General features: G+C 63.5%; 1 protein-coding gene across 10 annotated transcripts in view; it reads right to left on the bottom strand.

Annotated features, from left to right (window-relative positions):
- The window catches only part of CCDC57 (coiled-coil domain containing 57), an 84338-nt gene that overhangs the window by 44462 nt on the left and 20086 nt on the right, over positions 1-19790 (bottom strand). For all 10 annotated transcript variants that reach the window (XR_009864303.1, XR_009864304.1, XM_062175671.1 and 7 more), the window contains exons 4-10: positions 11282-11383; positions 9291-9448; positions 9140-9214; positions 5310-5510; positions 2674-2832; positions 693-855; positions 203-337 (exon numbers count right to left, since the gene is read on the bottom strand). Coding sequence is in view for 8 of the 10 variants with exons in the window: in XM_062175671.1 (XP_062031655.1) it covers positions 203-337; positions 693-855; positions 2674-2832; positions 5310-5510; positions 9140-9214; positions 9291-9448; positions 11282-11383 (993 nt within the window). In the remaining 2 variants the exon portion in view is untranslated. The remainder of the gene's footprint in view (positions 1-202; positions 338-692; positions 856-2673; positions 2833-5309; positions 5511-9139; positions 9215-9290; positions 9449-11281; positions 11384-19790) is intronic.

Below are 19790 nucleotides of genomic sequence, written 5' to 3'. Positions count from 1 at the left end.
TAAGTAGGTAAATAGATCTTTAAACACAGAACCAGGACCAGGACTGCAAAGGCCCACCTCCAGCTCTGGCCTGCTCCGGGGCACTAGTCTTCCAGAAATGCTGCAGGAGCTGGGGAGTGGGCGCTGTCCCCAGGGTCAGCCGGGAGGGGAGAGGGCAGGAGGGCAGTGGGGGAGGGAGGGTGTCTGGAGGCACCACGCTCACCTGTGCCTCCTGTCCCGGCGGGAGCCCGTGTGTCCTCAGCGCCTCCAGCGCCTGGTCCCGCTCCTGGACCACAGCTCGCAGCACCGCCTCCTGCTCTCGCAGCACCCGCTCTGTCTCCTGGAGCTTGGCAGCCGCCTGGGAAACACTGGGGCTCAGGCCCTCGTGGACCACGTGGCCATCCTGGCCTCGAGCAGAGAGGCCAGTCCCCTCCCTCACTTCGCAGGCGGGGTGGGAGCCTCAGTGCGACGCGGGGGCTCTCCTGCACGCCCAGCCCGGCTGCCTCCCAGGACCACCACGTGGTGCTGCTGGCCAGTTGCAGGAGCCGACGCTACAGGCCAAGCGTTCCTGCTGCAAACCCAACTTCTCAGGAGTTCAGTGCTTCCACGTTTAGAGAACATTCTGGGGAGGTCCCAACTGTCCTGCCTCGGGATGGCTGCCCCTCCTGGGGGAGAGCCGAGCAGACCCCGCCACGGGCGGTGCCCACACACACCTGAGCTTTTGCCGTGGTCAGGCCCTCGATCAAAGCCTCTGACCTCTGGATCTGGTCCCGCTCGATGGCCTCACAGCGGCGCTGCCAGTCCAGGCCCAGCTGTACCTGGTCACGCTCCAGGCTCTGCTCCCTCGCCACTGCCAGGGACAGCTGCTGCTTGTACCTGCAAACACGTTCAAACCACTCACCAGGAGCGCTTCCGGTCCCCCCACGCGAAGGGCAGAGGTCGGGGGCAGTGCAGCCACGCTTGTGTGTGACACGCTCCCGGGCCGGCACTCGGGGCCCCTGTGCCACGGCACGGAGGAGCCCCGGCACGGAGGAGCGCCTTGTGTGGAGGAGGGGACGGCGCTCAAGAAACAGAAGAGCCGACGAGTGGAAGAGAGGGAGGACGTCATCGTGTGAATCCCGAGGAGCCGCAGGGCTGCCCCGCTGGCGAGGGCAGCGAGCAGCGAGCACAGGCCCCAGACACAGCCGCGCCTGCCTCGGGGAGGCCCCGCCATGCCCCACAGGCATCAGTCTGGCAAGGGGCCCTGCGTGCCGCCAGCGGGGGTCAGGTCAGGAGCCCTCCCGGCCCTGCGAGCGTCTGCACGTGGTCAAGGCGCAGCCGCACGCCAGTCAGATCTGAGGACCGAGAGGGAGGGAAGCCCATGGCGGCAGCTGGAGCTCAACCCTGGTTTCTCAGTAACCGAGAGACCAGCCAGGACACAGAAGACAAGGCCGTCACCATCCACCCGCAGCCTGAGTGACCTTTTAAAAAAAAAAAGATTTATTTTATTTACTTGAAAGAGTTACAGAGAAAGTAGAGACAGACAGAGAGGTCTTCCATCCGCTGGTTCACTCCCCAGATGGCTGCAACAGCTGGAGCTGAGCTGATCCGAAGCCAGGAGCCAGGAGCTTCTTCCAGGTCTCCCATGTGGGTGCAGGGGCCCAAGCACTTGGACCATCTTCCACTGCTTTCCCATGCACATTAGCAGGGAGCTGGATCGGAAGTGGAGCAGCCGGGACTTGAACTGGCGCCCATGTGGGATGCTGGCACTGCAGGCGGTGGCTTTAACCCCCTGCACCTCAGCACCGGCCCTGAGCCCAGGGTCAGCGGAGGTCGCGCTCTCAAGCCCACTGGAGCTTTGAGGCCAAACACAATGGAAGGCACGGGAACGGATAAGAAACACACTCTGCCTACAGAGTTAAATCAGAAATCTCAAAACAATGGGAAATTAAGTAACACAGGTCTAAACAACCCATCAATCAGAGATGGAATCACGAAGCAAGTCAGAAAACCCTGAACTGAATGAGATCAGAGTCTGTGCCGCTCGGAACCCACGGTACCGACTGCTGACAGCGGGAGACCGCAGTGGCCCACGGTCGCCACCTGGGCTCCCACCAAACAACTAACTGAAGCCACAGGAAGTGGATAAAAGGAAGTATTAGGTATCCACAAGCTGAAAACATGAAAGTAATTGAGAAAATTAGTAAAAACAGGGCCAGCACTGTGCCGCAGCGGGTAAAGCCACTGCCTGGGATGCCAGCATCCCGTATGGGTGTCGGTTCAAGTCCTGGCTGCTCCTCTTCCAATCCAGTTCCCTGCTAATGGCCTGGGAAGGCAGCGGAAGATGGTCCAAGTGCTTGGGCTCCTGCACCTGTGTGGGAGACCCGGAAGAAGCGCCTGGCTCCTGGCTTCGGCCTGGCCCAGATCTGCCTGTTGATAGCCATTTGGGAAGTGAACCAGCAGATGGGAGGTCTGTCTTTCCCTCTCTCTCCTGTCTCTCTCTTCCAAATAAATAAATAAATGCTTATTAAACAAAACAAACCCCAGATTGCAGCTTGAGCACGTCTGCTAACTCCCTCCACCGCCTCCTCACAGCCAGACGCCCCCTTGTGCTGCCCCTTGGTTCCTGCTGTCCTCTGGGGCCAGGGACGTGAGCTGCTCAGCGCCCAGGGGGCACTGGTGCAGGGCAGAGAAGCCCGCCCTGGGGACACTCACCTCTCAGTGTCCTGCTGGGCCCTCGCCAGCTGAGCCTTCAGTTTCAGGTCCTCCTCCCGCAGCGCCTGGACCTGCAGGTCTTTGGAGACCATCTCCTTGGACAGCTGGGCAACCTGGGCGTCCCAGGCAGACTTGAGAGCCGAGGAGTCCTCGCGAAGCCTGAACACAGAAGGGAGGCGCTGTGAACGGGGGTGTGGCGCCCACCTTCTCCCTAGCCACGGCAGCACTGACCCCCCGCTCGGACGAAGGAAGTGGGTCTGCCCGAGAAGAGGGCCCCTCCAGTGCTGCGCCAGGCCCAGCTCAGCGCCTCCCACCACACCTGGCACAGCTTTGCACACGGCACAACAGTCACACGTGTTCTTCACGTGTTTTTTGAGGATAAAATGAGGTCTTGCAGAACCCATGAGATAACCTGAACAGTAACATGCTTCCTGCACAATCACCAAAAATCCGACAGATTCTCCAGGAACGATGTCAGTGAAGACACTGGGATGCTACCCACTGGCCGGCAGTGACCGCGCAGGGCCGCGCTGGCCGCCACTCCGCAGCAGGACGGCTCTGACACACTGAGAGCCTGGGCAAGCTGTCCTGGCTGACGAGCGCCCACCAGAGGCCGGGAGGAGCTGTGGGCTTTCCAAGGCAGGCGTGTTCAGGATGAAGAAAAGCCACGGTGTGTGTCCGCATCTTCGGACAAGCTGCTTAGGAGACGGCCAGAGGCATTCCCACCACTCGGCTGGACACGGACCTGCATGCTGGCTCCCCCTGGCTGTGCCCGGCTCACCGACGGCCTGGCACTCCGAGCACGGCGCCCTCGGCAGCGCCTCCTCCTCCCAGCCCCCATTCCCAGCCTGGGCACGGAGCGCGAGCCGCAGTGCGGCAGCTCCACCTGTCGCCCAGCTGCAGCCTGGGGCTCAGAGCAGTGGTGTGAGGACACCGACAGCCTCCGGAAGGGGAGCCGTCACCACAACGCTCCTCTGTTGTCTCTGCGGCTCCACGCTCCGAGCCGCAGCGTCTGCAGGCTGCCGCAATCCGGGGCTGCCGCAGCTCACTGCCGCTCGGGAGCTCCCAGAGTGAGGGAGCCGAGACACAAGCCCGGGACCCAGCTCTTCCTGTCACCCACCCGCTCCTCGCTGAGCGGCAGAGACCAGAAGGCACTCGCAGCATCAGCTGGTGCCTTGCAGGGGAGGCTGGGCCTGGCGGCCGAGCGGCGGGCAGAGCCCCCGGCCCCGGGGCTGATCGCGGGGCTGAGGCCTGCCAGCCACCGCGGCTTGGGCCTACCTGATCCCGCCGAGGAAAGCACCCCTCTCAGCGCAACACAACTCCCCAGAGATTTCTCGCGGCACGGCTCAGGCCGGGCCCCCGGGAGTGGGCGCGTGGGCTTCACATGGCGGCCGTCCGTGCACCACGCCCAGCTTAAACACAGGATGCTTGTCCCGGAGAAGCTGGGAGCCCTGGGTGCTGCTGGGGGGCCGACCCGGAGCGGCGCTGTGTGGCCCAGACGCCCGGAGCTGGAGCAGGGTCCCCCTCCCAGCTGCACTGCTCACAGCAGCCACAAGGCGGCAGCAGCCCACGCCCACACAGGGTCTGTCCACACAATGGACCCTCCCTCAGCGCTGGGAGAGGCACGCCTCACAGAGGTGAAGACGGCAAAGGGTACGTTATGTGCAGGCTACACGCGTGCTTACGGAAGGAAACCCTGACACCCACTGCAGCGCCCACGAAGCCTGCAGATCCACGGAGTGAGCCACGCCAGCGGGACAGGAGGCCGCCCCTGGCTCCCACGCACTAGAGGAGTGGACAGCGGCGACTTCACCGAGACAGAGCGGCCGGGGCGGCCTGGGAGTTCTGGGGTGGGGCCAGGCTTCCTCTTGGGAGGCAGATGGCAGGGACGGCTGCACAGCAAGGGGCCGGTCCCCGACGCCACCGAGCTGTGCGATACGGCAGCTAAGCCGGGCGGTGTGATGCTGCGTGTCCTACCACAGACACACGCACACGCACACGCACACACACACACACGGCTAAGCCGGGCGGTGTCACGCTGTGTGTCCTACCACAGACACACGCACATGCACATACACACAGCTAAGCCGGGCAGTCTCATGCTGTGTGTGCTCCACAGACACACACGCACACGCATACACACACACACACGGCTAAGCCGGGCAGTCTCATGCTGTGTGTCCTACCACAGACACGCACGCACACGCATACACACACACACACGGTTAAGCCGGGCAGTCTCATGCTGTGTGTGCTACCACAGACACACGCACACGCACACACACACACACAGCTAAGCCGGGCAGTCTCATGCTGTGTGTCCTACCACAGACACACGCACACGCACACACACACACACACACGGCTAAGCCGGGCGGTGTCACGCTGTGTGTCCTACCACAGACACACGCACATGCACATACACACAGCTAAGCCGGGCAGTCTCATGCTGTGTGTGCTCCACAGACACACATGCACACGCATACACACACAAACACACGGCTAAGCCGGGCAGTCTCATGCTGTGTGTCCTACCACACACGCACACACAACTTCAGAAAGGAAATGGTTAAGAACAATGGCCAGAGGCACAAAGTGACCCCCTCCGGGAGACGGGGCGCCGTGGCCCTGCTCACTTGTCGATCGTGGCGTCCCGCTCCCGCGCAGCGTCGGCCTGCGCCCACTCCGCCCGGCGTAGCTGCACCTCCAGGTTCTCGCAGTGGGCCTGCAGCTCCCGGATCCTGGCCTCCAGGCCACGCAGCTGCTCCCCGTGGGCGCCCTTCACTGCTCCCAGCACCGCGTCCCTCTCCCTGGCCAGCCGGTCGAGCTCCTCGTGCCTGAAACGGAGCAGGGCCCCTCAGCAGTGCTCCCGGGCTTCTCCCACGGCCAGGCAGGAGGTGCGAGGGGCCCAGGAACAGCAGCTGTGGAAGCTCCCTGGGGAGCCGGAGTCACACATCAGAGTCCTGCCCAGACTGCGCTCAGCCCTCCCCCAAGAAAGCTCCCAGGAGAATCCTCCCCAGCCCCACAGGGCTACCTGGCCTGGAAACACGGAGCAACAAAACCATGACACCCCTCGTCCAAGGCAGGCGCCCTAGGGGAGGCCCCTCTGCCCGGCCAGGTGGGCGCCCCAGTCTGTTTGCACTGAGTGCTGGGACCTTGGGAGGCATTTTTCCTAATTCACACTCAGCAAAGCCTTTGTCCTGGAGGAGGAGGGGAGGGAGAAAGGGCAGGAAGAACCGGACCCCTTTCCCTTCTAAGCCCTCGTGGGAATACGGACCGCACGCCCAGCACTCAGCTCGCTGCTGAGCCCCCGCCTGGCCTGCCAGGTGCATTCTCTCCATCTGACGGAGCAACCTCGCTCTCCCCAGTCTGAGTGACTGGTGTCTGCCTCTCGGACTCCATCCCACCCATTCTGACGGAGGCCCTACCCCAACACACCTCGCTGACTTGCTTACCACTAGTCTCTGTCTCACATCTGAACTCTTGCACAAAGAACCCACCCACCCATCGCAGCTAACACCACATCGCTGCTGTGTTTGTCCCCAACCAGATGGCTGCTTCTCAGGGCAGGTCCTGCTGCTCCTCCCTGGGGAGCGCACACACGCGCATGCACGCGCACGCACACACGCGCATACACGCACACGCACGCGCACACACGTGTGCACACACGCACACACGCACACGCACACACACGCACGCATATGCACGCTCACACACGCACACACGTGCGCGCGCACACACACGTGCGCACACACGCACACACACACGCACTGGCGGCACACAGCCACTTCCAGGCGCTTGGCACATCTGCCAGTGCTCTCAGCCCCCGAGAAGACAGTGAACGCAGGGCACCGCGTAGAATCCTAGCACCACCACCACCACCACCCCCGCCGCCGCCAAGACCCCCAAGACCCCCGAGCAGCCGCAGAGCAGAGCAGCGGACACTGCTGCCCTGGATCTCGGCGCCCATCCAGGCCCCTGCAGCCGGCACTGTTAGCCGCCTCTCTCTGGGTTGCCCTCAGCGACCCACGTGGAAGGCAGGCTCTGCCCACACAGGAGTGAGCCGAGAGGCGTGCGTGGCTCTCGCCGCGGGGCTGGCGGTGACTGCCCAGCCCTCGTGAAGCAGGCGCTGGGAGCGTGTGCTGAGACAGGCGAGCCCGCTGGGCTTCACCAGGTGCCGGCTCCCGGTGAGACCCCGGCCCAGCCCTCCCGGAGCCGAGAGAGGCAGAGTCTGCCGCCAGCGCAGAGCCCTGACAGAGCAGGTCACGGCAGCTCCCAGCTCCCCACGAATCAGGCCTGCCCAGGTGCGGAAGCCCCTCCCCGACAGGAGCTGCCAAGGCGTCTCGTCCCTTACTTAATCATGACTGAGTTTTGTCGTGTAGCCTTGTAAGGTGTACACTAACAACCATTACGATATATGTCTTAGAAAAGACGTACTTCCCTGAAAGGCAGAGTTAGAGAGGGGAGACAGAGAGACAGGGGTCCTCCACCCACTGGCTCACGCCCCAGATGGCCCCAACAGCTGGGTCAGGGCCAGGCTGAAGCCGGGAGCCTGGAACTTCGTCCGGGTTTTCCACCTGAGTGCAGGGCCCAAGCACCTGGGCCATCTCCCACTGCTCTCCCAGGCACATCAGGAAGGAGATGGGCCACCCGGGACGCTGGCGCCACGGGTGGTGCCAGCCCGTCACGTCCTCACTGTGACTACTTGGAGCCTTACGACTGCACCAAACGCCATTCTTCCCAGTTTCCATGAGTGACTTCAAAACCTTTCCAGCGGTCACCGAGGAGTGGCTCTGTGCTACACAGGGACTGAACACGGACCCCAACGCAGCAGCCAACGACACACATGTGTGGAGACTGTCACACCAAAAATGAAATGAAACCAGGGATCCAAGCGGATGCACAGAACGTCGCTACAGCTTCTGAGGCTGGCCGCCGAGTGGGTCCAGCGGGATGGCTCCACCTGTGTGTGCGTCTGCTGCCCCGGCCTCTCACTGTCGCACAGCCTTTGGCTTAGCACCTTTCTGAACTACATAGGATCTCACTTCTAAAACCATATTGCATTTAGGCATCTTTTAATACGAAGATGCTGTTCCATTACATGACTTGTAACTTAATTTTATTGTTTATGTAATCTGACACACAAATGAAGGGTAAAATTCTTTCTCATACCTGCAATCAAAACCTAGAATCACCTGGGGTCCTTGTGAAAAATGCAGATTTTTGGAGCCCTCTGAAAGTCTAATTAAATGAATTCCTTGGAAATCAAAAAGAAAAAAAAACTTTTCCAGCATAAAAAACATTCATTCAGAAAAATTTCTGTGAGGAGTGGAGTGGAACGGGGAGCTCAAAGCGAGAGGAGCTGACGGGGGAAGCCGGCGGCGCCTGCTGGCTCACACCGGGACGTGTGGGAGTCACTCCCGTGCTCAACAACTTGAGTTTAGCATCTGAAGAAATCCTCAGGGTGGACGTGGAGGCCTGCAGGGCCCCTGGCCTCACCGCCCTCTGCCTGCCAGATGACTGACACCAACGTCCCCCCGCCCCCCCCCAGCAGGGGAAAGCAGCCGCAAACCCGTCCCTGTGGTCGGGGCCAGGTCCTTCCTCGGAGGGCCCGGCGGACAGGCAGCTCCTCTCTGAGCGTGTGCCGCGTGTGCCGCGTGTGCCGCGTGGCCGTCCCCGCAGGGCCACCAGCCGCCCTCTGCTTCCAGGCCGGGGTCCTCGTGAGCATCACTCAGTGACGTCTCCTCAGAGCAGAAGCAGAAGGCACTCCCGCGGGGGCGCTGAGACGCCCAGGCCTGTCCCTTCCTGTGTCTCGGGTGTGGCATGGACTCGGCCCGAGGGTCACTCCCTGAGTGTGCCGCTGCCCTGCTGCCGCTGCCCTCAGGGCTCTGTCACAGCTCAGCCGCTCACAACTTGAGCACAAAACTGCCCGGCTGCAGTAGAGTACACAAAACAGCTGGCAGAACCGTGTCACCACGGTGAAACGTGCTGCCGTCATCTAAGACCGAGACCCCGGGCAGGCAGGGGCACAGGAGCTGAGGAGGCACTTGGACGCCGCGTCCCCTCCTGGAGGGCCTGGGTCCCAGGGCTGGCTCCTGCTGACGGCACCCTGGAGCAGCAGGTGACAGCCCGAGTGCTCGGGTCCCCACCACCCACACGAGAAGCCTGGACTGAGCTCCTGCTCCTGGCTTCGGCTTGGCTCAGCCCCAGCTGTTGCCGGCATCTGGGGGTAAACCAGATGTCTCCCCCACTCTGCCTTTCAAATAAAATGAATAATAATTTTAAAACCTGACAAACTGGTTCGCAAACGCCCTAAAAGTTCAAGTTTAATGTGCATCACTGAACCTCGCTGAGAAGAGCCAGGCCAAGCATCCAGGCAGCTGGGCCTGGGCTGGGCCGCCCTCCGGGACCAGGGCCCCTCCGGGACCAGGGCCAGGTCTGCTCCCCGCCCGGGGCAGGGACTCACTTCCTCTCAAACACTTCCTCTTCTTTCCTCCTGGTGAGCTGCACAGCGTGGAGCTCGTCCTCCAAGTCCTTTATCCTAACAGGAAACAAGACGGATCAGGAGCCGGGCGCCCGGCCGAGGCAGGCGGGGCGGGGCCCCCCGACTCACGCACCGGGCGTCCTTCACGGCCTCCAGGTCTCGGAGCTCCCAGGTGCGGGCCTGCAGCTCCCTCTCCAAGGCCGCGCTGGCCGACTCTGCCCTCTGCAAGCGCTCTGCGGCCCGCGCTCCGGCCTCTGTCCTGGCCTCAAGCTCTTTGCTCAGCAGCTTGACCTTTGAGGGTCAAAGGAATTCAAAATGGGAATTAACGAAATGAACTGAGGCTCCGGGCACAGTGGATAGACACTGCCTGCAGCGCTGGCCCACAGGGCACCGGTTCAAGTCCCGGCCGGGCCCATGAGGGCACTGGTTCAAGTCCCGGCCGGGCCCATGAGGGCACTGGTTCAAGTCCCGGCCGGGCCCATGAGGGCACTGGTTCAAGTCCCGGCCGGGCCCATGAGGGCACTGGTTCAAGTCCCGGCCGGCCCCGTGGGGGCACTGGTTCAAGTCCCGGCCGGGCCCCATGAGGGCACTGGTTCAAGTCCCACTTCTGATCCAGCTCCCTGGTAATGGCCTGGGAAAGCAGAAGATGGCCTGGGCCTGGGCCTCTGCACCCACGTGGGAGACCTGGAAGAAGCTCCTGGCTTCCGCCTGGCCCGCCTCTGGCCGTTGCAGCCATCTAGGGAGTGAATCTGCAGATGGAAGATCTCTCTCTGTCTCTCCCTCTTTTTCTGTAACTATGATTTAAATAAATCTTTAAGATTTTAAATAAATCTTTAAAAATAATTAGGGTTTCGAGGTTTATCCCATTGTATCAGGATTGCGAGACAGGAGAAGAACTAAATTTGAGCCAGCAGCAGTGAGAATCCCCTCACGCACTCCCGTGGGGGCACAAGCCCCCAGAGACGGGGGAGGGATCCCAGAGACACTCGGCTTCCCGTAGCCCACAGCACGCGCACATTTCAGTTCTGAGATCAAACACGGAGCAGAGCACGGCAAGCGTGGGCACTGCTGAGCCGCCCACTGAGCGCTCAGAGTGAGGGTGTAGGTGGTGATAGTGGCCTGCACCCAAACCGGTCGAGGTGCGTCTGGGAGAAGGCCCAGCACTGGGCGGCCAACTGGGCTGCAGCAGACAGAGGTGACTGGGGCAGGGACCGGGTGTCCCCTCCTTCGCCAGCAGTGCCTGAGCCATGATGGCACACAGGGAGGGCGTCCACATCCTCATCTCCCCGCCCTCGGTGCCCACAAGCTGCCAAGGTGGCCTGTGAGGGTGCCTGTGGGGGCAGCCCCAGCCCCAAGGCCCAGAAGAGACCGGGGCTCCGGCTGACAGGGTCAGCACAGCCTGCAGAAGCAGGAAGGGGACCGGGCCACGGCCGCACTCATGCAGGGCCTGGGCTCAGCGCTGCTGGGGGACAGGTGTCTGTGCCTGGAAATGAGACTGGGGTCACCCGGCTGGGACCCAGGCCCTCAGACTGGGGGCCACGGCCCACAGGGCTTTGGAGGCCTCCTGCTGGGCCAAGGGCTATCCTCGGACTGTGCACAGGACCAGGAGGCCCTGGGGAGGGACCTGTGCAGTGACCAGGCAGGGCCAGTAGGGCCAGACCAGGCAGCAGCACCCACTTCTCTCCCCGGGCTGCAGGGGTCGTCCTGCCCAACCTGAGCTCCCAGTTGACTCCCCGTGGCCCTGCAGTCTGGGGTGGTGCTCAGAGGCGCGTGGAGGTGGCCAGCACAGAGCAGGAAGAAGGACTACAGTGCCAGCTCTGCCACATGCCACCCTGCTGGCCCCGGCAGCCCGAGCCCCCAGGCCTTGGCTCCTCTGCCATGAAGTGGAAAACCAGCAGCAGCCCCAAAGGCCAGCTGCCAGGTTCCCAGGGAGGACACAGGCTGAGCACGGGCCAGCACCGGGTCAGGAGGGCGCTCACCCAGCCCCAGCCCCAGCCCCGTGCAGCCAGTGCCTGGGCCGTGGGCCTCACCTAAGCCGATCGACACTTCCAAAGCCGCCAGCCTGAAGATGGGGCTCCCACTGCTCCCACAGAAAAGCCGTCAAAACCCAGGGCCCCCAGGTACCTTGAGCTCATGGGACAAGACCACGTGGCCCATGTCATCGGCCTGCTGACGGAATGCGTGCTCCCGCTTCTGCATCTCGGCTTCAAACTCCAGCCGCAGTTCCTGGAGCGAGAGGGGCTGACGGTGAGAGGACAGGCCCAGCGAACGCCCCTGCGACTCAGCCGGCGGTGAGCGAGCGCCGTCCAGACGTGGCAGCGGCGGGGAGGGGAGGGGAGGCGGGCGTCTGTGCTGCTGGGTGGCGGCGGGCCACAGGACCCCCGTGGCTGAACCGAGAGGGCTCACGACTTCTCCAGACACTGGACGCCACCGGGCAGGCTGTCTAGGTGTGCACCGACCTGAACCTCACGGGGAGACCTACGACCCCAGCCCCTCCCTAGGACCTGAAGGAAGGGCTGAGTGCCCCAGACGCTGCCCCGTGGACTGGCGGGGCGGCAGGTGTCCCCTGGCGGTGACGGTCGCCGAGCCAACAGCCTGCACGGAGCCTCAGAGAAGCTGCGGGAAGCAGCAGGGAGGCGCCACACCTGCCCCGGGCTCTCTGCTGAAAGGCGGGGTCACACCAGCGGCCCTGGTGGGCTCAGGACTGAACAGCACTGACTGCTAGCCCCTGCCTGGTCACCCATCTCAGGGTTTCCCGCACGGACCTGCACCTTCTGCAGGCGGCCACTAGGGGGCGAGAAGCTCATGCCAGGAAGGAAAGTCCCGTTTACAGGAACAGAACCCACGCTGGCTCCCAGCCAGCTCCCTCCCAGTCCCTGCCTCCCTGGCTGCTCTCACTGATCCTCCCAGGCTGACCTGCAACCCCACCACCAACACTGTGTCTGCACCCAAGGCTCCTTGGGCACTGTCCTGGGTGACCAGCCCAGGCTTCTGGCTGAGCCCCTTCTAGAGCTGCTGGCCCTCCGCACGCCCCCTGGGACATCATGGCAGCCCAGGCACCACCCTCCCAGCCTGTCTCCCCACCGACCTCCTCGCATGCCGGCCCCATCTCAACAAATGCAGCCCCTCCCGGCCCCCAATGAACCAGTGTCGGCCTTGACGCCTGCTGCCCCGCCCTCCCTTCTGGGTGCCCCGGATCCCACCCGCTGTCACAGGGCCCTTGCAGCAGCCCGGCCACAGCCCGTCCCAGCCAACACAGCGCAGCTGGCCCAGGCTCAGCGCAGGCTCCGGAACCTTCTCCTCTCACTTGGAGCACAGCCCCTGTCCCAGCTCCCCTGAACTCGGAACGTGGGCCTCCCAGCCTCCCCCCACAGAGCTCTCTCGTGTCCAAGAACTACTTGCTAACTGAGCGGGCACCAGGCACCGCTCCCATTCTCCTCTGGGGGCCCCAGACCGACGAGCTAACGAGGAAAGACTTCCGGGGCCCAGGTGGGCCCTGCATCGCCAGTCACACCATCACCCACACCTCACTTTGCAAAAGGAAAGTCATTCGCCCCATCCACTCAAGTCGACCTCTGACCCAAAAGAAGACACAGGAAGCTGGCCCACAGGACGCAGCAAAGCTGCAGGCACCAAGACCCAGGCCAGAGACCAACAGTGGGCAGAGGGCAGCGCGGGCTCAGCCTCTCCCAGCACCACCGGGACACATGCCAAACAGGACCACGCAAATGTCCAGCGTCCGTCCCAGAGGCAGGGCTGCTGTCCAAACGCCATGAGACTCCGTGTTGGCGACGGTCCCCCCGCACGAGCCCTGCTGGGTCCGGGGAGAAGCTGTGTGTGTGGACAGCCCGAGGAGCCACCCAGAGTCTCGGCCCAGCCCACCCTCACCGTCCTGAAGCCTCACAAGCTCCCACGCACCTGCCCGCTGGCTGGGACAGCCCCGCGCAGCCCAAAGCCCCCCTGCAGGGGCGCAGCACGGCCTGAGGAAGCGGCCCAGGTGGCCTCTGCTGTCCACACGTCTCAGCGCCTAGCTGCTTCCACTACTCAAATCCACCCTAAGGGACACAGCCCTTGGCTCCACTTCTCGGCCGAGCAGCACGACCAGGTTTGGTCTTCTGGAGAACTGCCCGGCCCCTACGACAGAGCTGGCACACGGCACCCCGACGCCCTCTGCCCAGCGATGCACCTGCTGAGGGACTCGGAGCCAAGCGAAGGACGGGCTCAGGCAGCACAGCCAGGGAGGGCAGGCGTGGGAGCACAGCCCAGCCGACCCAGGCTCATCCTGCGGCCAGGCCACACCCACGTCCCTGCTGCTGCCCCAGCACCGGCTTCCACAGGGACCTGTCAAGCGGCCCTGCCCAGACGCAGCCCTGCGTCCTCCCCACGCCTGCAGGCCAGCCCCCCGGGCCTGTGCCCCGCAGACTACAGGGCGGAAGCACCAGTGGCAGCCAGGATGCTCTCCCAGAGGAAGGCCTGTGTCCTCCACAGATAACCGCTCTCTGAGGTGGCTCGGGTCAGCTCCTGGGCCTCAGTACAGACCGAACGCTTGACCACCGGCCACCAAGCTACGGTGGGACCTGAGCTGCCTGTCATGAACCATGTGGAGTCTGAGCCACCGAGCCGCGAAGCCGGGAGGGCAGGGCAGCACCCACCAGTGCAAGTGGGGTCTATGGGGTCACGCTGGGCACGTGCTGAAGGCACAGTCACGTGGAGCAGGGGCCAGCGCTGTGGCGTGGTGGGTGAAGCCGCTGCCTGTGGTGCCGGCATCCCACCGGGTGCTGGTTCGGGTCCTGGCTGCTCCACTTCCCATCCAGCTCTCTGCTGTGGTCTGGGGAAGCAGTAGAAGATGACCCAAGTCCTTGGGCCCCTCACCCAAGTGGGAGACCCAGAAGAAGCGCCTGGCTCCTGGCTTCGGATCGGTGCAACTCCAGCCATTGCGGCCATCTGGGGAGTGAACCAGCAGATGGAAGCTCTTTCTCTCTCTCTCTCTCTCTCTCGCTCTCGCTCTCGCTCTCTCTGCCTCTGCCTCTCTGTAACTCTGCCTTTCAAATAAATAAATAAATCTTTTTAAAAAAAGTCACATGGAGCAGGGGCCCAGACGCTGTGGAGTCCCCGCTGCCCCACTTCCTTCCCTCACACCTGCCCCTGCTCACAGAGGGAAGCGATTCGGGCCTGGTTTACAGAAAGTTCTGTGGGACTGGGACACATGGGCACCACCTCCAAGGGGACCGCTCTAGCACTACAGCCCTCTGGGGACACACCTGAGGGAGGGTGGTGAAGGAAATCCTCCTAGTGGGCAGGCCGTGGGGGATGTGACGGGAAAGCTGTGACAGCACCGGGAAGCCAGCTCTGGACGGCAGAAGCAGTGACGATGTTGTGTTCCATGTGAGTAAGGGTGGTGTTGGCAGAGGAGGCACGTGTCTTTACGATCTTGTTGGGGCCGGCACCATGGCACAGTAAGTTAAGCATTTGCCTATGACACCAGCATCCCATATGGGCACTGGTTCGAGTCCCAGCTGCTCCACTTCTGATCCAGCTCCCTGCTGATGGCCTGGGAAAGCAGAAGACACCCACGTGCTTGGGCCACTGTATGGGAGGCCTGAAAGAAGCTCCTGGCTCCTGGCTTTGGGTTGGCTCAGCTCTGGCTGTTGTAGCCATTTGGGGAGTGGACCAGAGGATGGAAGACCTTTCTCTCTCTCTGCAACTCTATCTCTCAAATAAAATCTTAGAAAAAATTGTTTTTGGTTTGTTTTGTTGGACGTGGTTAGCTCAGGCAATGTATCTCCTAGTTTTTCCTTTTTTTTTTTTAAACACATTTATGTGAAAGGCATAGTGGGGTCTGTGTGTGTGTATATACACATACGTACATACGGGGGAGATAACCTTTTACCTGCTGTTTTACTTCCCAGATGGCCGCAGCAGCTGGGGCTGGGCCGGGCTGGGCCAGGCTGGGCCAGGAGCTCCTCCTGGGTCTCCCACGTGGGTGTCAGAGCAGGACTCGGGCCACCTGCCGCTGCTGCCCCAGGTGCACTCCAGGGAGCGGGACAGGAAGCGTGACAGCTAGGACCTGCACCAGTGCTGTTACCAGAGGGTGGTATCAAAAGTGGTGGCTTCACCAGCTGTACCAAAGCACCAGCCATGCTTTTCGTTATTGTTTATTTTATTTATATGAGAGGCAGAGAGACACAAAGACAGGAGGAGGATTTTCACCCACTGGTTCCCTCCCCAATGCCTACAACAGCCAGGGTTGACCCAGGACAAAGCCAGGAGCACAGAGCTTAGTCCAGGTCTCCCTTAAGCACAGCAGAACCCAAGAACCTGCGCCATCGCCTGCTGCCTTGCAGGTCTGCAGCAGCAGGGAGCTGGCACACGGAGTGTCTGGGTTTGAGCTGGCTCCAGTTCTGACCGAGCTCCTGCCAGTGCACACGCTGGGGGCAGCAGGTGACGGCTCAAGTCCTTGCGTCCCTGCCCTTCCTGTGGGAGCCCTGGATTGGTGTGGGGTCTCCTAGCGTCTGCCTAGCCCAGACTCGCATCTACACACTCCGGCGCGGGATGTGGGTGACCAGTGGCTGCCCCAGCAGGGGAGGACCTGCTCTATGACAGCAGCTGGCCTCCTTCTCCTGCTGGCCCGTCACTGTCCAGGGAACTTGAGAACAAACTGACCACGCAGCAGGAACGGAGCTTACACCTGGGCTCCGCAACATGGACTTCCAGTGACCAAGCTGACCTGGCTAGGGCAGCGCCGAGTGCCCGTCTGCCAACAGCAGAGACCACAACTGAGCCCCGGCCTGGCCCCAGCCCCACTGCGCCGGGGCCAGCCCATCCTACAATGGGCGTGGCTTGCTCCTTCCCTGCACACAGTGATTCTGCCACGGCCGCCACCTGTGGGACCACAGGACGCCGACCCACTGCCAGGTGGTCCACACAGCACTGCTCCTGACCCAGGACCTCCACCTGTGCGACCACAGGACGCCGACCCACTGCCAGGTGGTCCACACAGCACTGCTCCTGACCCAGGACCTCACCTGTGCGACCACAGGACACGGACCCACTGCCAGGTGGTCCACACAGCACTGCTCCTGACCCACGACCTCCACCTGTGGGACCACAGGACGCCGACCCACTGCCAGGTGGTCCACACAGCACTGCTCCTGACCCACGACCTCCACCTGTGCGACCACAGGACGCCCGACCCACTGCCAGGTGGTCCACACAGCACTGCTCCTGACCCACGACCTCCACCTGTGCGACCACAGGACACGGACCCACTGCCAGGTGGTCCACACAGCACTGCTCCTGACCCAGGACCTCCACCTGTGCGACCACAGGACGCCCGACCCACTGCCAGGTGGTCCACACAGCACTGCTCCTGACCCACGACCTCCACCTGTGGGACCACAGGACGCGGACCCACTGCCAGGTGGTCCACACTGCACTGCTCCTGACCCACGACCTCCACCTGTGCGACCACAGGACGCCCCACCCACTGCCAGGTGGTCCACACAGCACCGCTCCTGACCCACGACCTCCACCTGTGCGACCACAGGACGCCGACCCACTGCCAGGTGGTCCACACAGCACTGCTCCTGACCCACGACCTCCACCTGTGCGACCACAGGACGCCGACCCACTGCCAGGTGGTCCACACAGCACTGCTCCTGACCCACGACCTCCACCTGTGCGACCACAGGACGCCAGCCCATTGCCAGGTGGTCCACACAGCACTGCTCCTGACCCAGGACCTCCACCTGTGGGACCACAGGACGCCGACCACTGCCAGGTGGTCCACACAGCACTGCTCCTGACCCACGACCTCCACCTGTGCGACCACAGGACGCCGACCCACTGCCAGGTGGTCCACACAGCACTGCTCCTGACCCAGGACCTCCACCTGTGCGACCACAGGACGCCGACCCACTGCCAGGTGGTCCACACTGCACCGCTCCTGACCCAGGACCTCCACCTGTGCGACCACAGGACGCCGACCCACTGCCAGGTGGTCCACACTGCACCGCTCCTGACCCAGGACCTCCACCTGTGGGACCACAGGACGCCGACCCACTGCCAGGTGGTCCACACGGCACTGCTCCTGACCCAGGACCTCCACCTGTGCGACCACAGGACGCCGACCCACTGCCAAGTGGTCCACACGGCACTGCTCCTGACCCAGGACCTCCACCTGTGGGACCACAGGACGCCAGCCCACTGCCAGGTGGTCCACACGGCACTGCTCCTGACCCAGGACCTCCACCTGTGCGACCACAGGACGCCGACCCACTGCCAGGTGGTCCACACTGCACCGCTCCTGACCCAGGACCTCCACCTGTGCGACCACAGGACGCCGACCCACTGCCAGGTGGTCCACACGGCACTGCTCCTGACCCAGGACCTCCACCTGTGGGACCACAGGACGCCGACCACTGCCAGGTGGTCCACACGGCACTGCTCCTGACCCAGGACCTCCACCTGTGGGACCACAGGACGCCGACCACTGCCAGGTGGTCCACACAGCACTGCTCCTGACCCAGGACCTCCACCTGTGCGACCACAGGACGCCGACCCACTGCCAGGTGGTCCACACGGCACTGCTCCTGACCCAGGACCTCCACCTGTGGGACCACAGGACGCCGACCCACTGCCAGGTGGTCCACACAGCACTGCTCCTGACCCACGACCTCCACCTGTGCGACCACAGGACGCCGACCCACTGCCAGGTGGTCCACACAGCACTGCTCCTGACCCACGACCTCCACCTGTGCGACCACAGGACGCCAGCCCACTGCCAGGTGGTCCACACAGCACTGCTCCTGACCCAGGACCTCCACCTGTGGGACCACAGGACGCCGACCACTGCCAGGTGGTCCACACAGCACTGCTCCTGACCCACGACCTCCACCTGTGCGACCACAGGACGCCGACCCACTGCCAGGTGGTCCACACAGCACTGCTCCTGACCCAGGACCTCCACCTGTGCGACCACAGGACGCCGACCCACTGCCAGGTGGTCCACACTGCACCGCTCCTGACCCAGGACCTCCACCTGTGCGACCACAGGACGCCGACCCACTGCCAGGTGGTCCACACTGCACCGCTCCTGACCCAGGACCTCCACCTGTGCGACCACAGGACGCCGACCCACTGCCAGGTGGTCCACACAGCACTGCTCCTGACCCAGGACCTCCACCTGTGGGACCACAGGACGCCGACCCACTGCCAGGTGGTCCACACGGCACTGCTCCTGACCCACGACCTCCACCTGTGGGACCACAGGACGCCGACCCACTGCCAGGTGGTCCACACTGCACTGCTCCTGACCCAGGACCTCCACCTGTGCGACCACAGGACGCCGACCCACTGCCAGGTGGTCCACACAGCACTGCTCCTGACCCAGGACCTCCACCTGTGGGACCACAGGACGCCGACCCACTGCCAGGTGGTCCACACGGCACTGCTCCTGACCCACGACCTCCACCTGTGCGACCACAGGACGCCGACCCACTGCCAAGTGGTCCACACGGCACTGCTCCTGACCCAGGACCTCCACCTGTGGGACCACAGGACGCCAGCCCACTGCCAGGTGGTCCACACAGCACTGCTCCTGACCCAGGACCTCCACCTGTGGGACCACAGGACGCCGACCACTGCCAGGTGGTCCACACGGCACTGCTCCTGACCCAGGACCTCCACCTGTGGGACCACAGGACGCCGACCACTGCCAGGTGGTCCACACAGCACTGCTCCTGACCCAGGACCTCCACCTGTGCGACCACAGGACGCCGACCCACTGCCAGGTGGTCCACACGGCACTGCTCCTGACCCAGGACCTCCACCTGTGGGACCACAGGACGCCAGCCCACTGCCAGGTGGTCCACACAGCACTGCTCCTGACCCAGGACCTCCACCTGTGCGACCACAGGACGCCGACCCACTGCCAGGTGGTCCACACAGCACTGCTCCTGACCCAGGACCTCCACCTGTGGGACCACAGGACGCCGACCCACTGCCAGGTGGTCCACACAGCACTGCTCCTGACCCACGACCTCCACCTGTGGGACCACAGGACGCCGACCCACTGCCAGGTGGTCCACACAGCACTGCTCCTGACCCAGGACCTCCTCCTGTGGGACCACAGGACGCCGACCCACTGCCAGGTGGTCCACACAGCACTGCTCCTGACCCACGACCTCCACCTGTGGGACCACAGGACGCCGACCCACTGCCAGGTGGTCCACACAGCACTGCTCCTGACCCAGGACCTCCTCCTGTGGGACCACAGGACGCCGACCCACTGCCAGGTGGTCCACACAGCACTGCTCCTGACCCACGACCTCCACCTGTGCGACCACAGGACGCCGACCCACTGCCAGGTGGTCCACACAGCACTGCTCCTGACCCAGGACCTCCACCTGTGCGACCACAGGACGCCGACCCACTGCCAGGTGGTCCACACAGCACTGCTCCTGACCCACGACCTCCACCTGTGCGACCACAGGACGCCAGTCCACTGCCAGGTGGTCCACACAGCACTGCTCCTGACCCAGGACCTCCACCTGTGCGACCACAGGACGCCGACCCACTGCCAGGTGGTCCACACAGCACTGCTCCTGACCCACGACCTCCACCTGTGGGACCA

The sequence above is a fragment of the Lepus europaeus genome, chromosome 18, assembly GCF_033115175.1.
Source record: "Lepus europaeus isolate LE1 chromosome 18, mLepTim1.pri, whole genome shotgun sequence".
Taxonomy (NCBI): Eukaryota; Metazoa; Chordata; class Mammalia; order Lagomorpha; family Leporidae; genus Lepus; species Lepus europaeus.
Note: the sequence above shows the minus strand (reverse complement) of the source record. Positions and strands in the feature narration are given on the sequence as shown.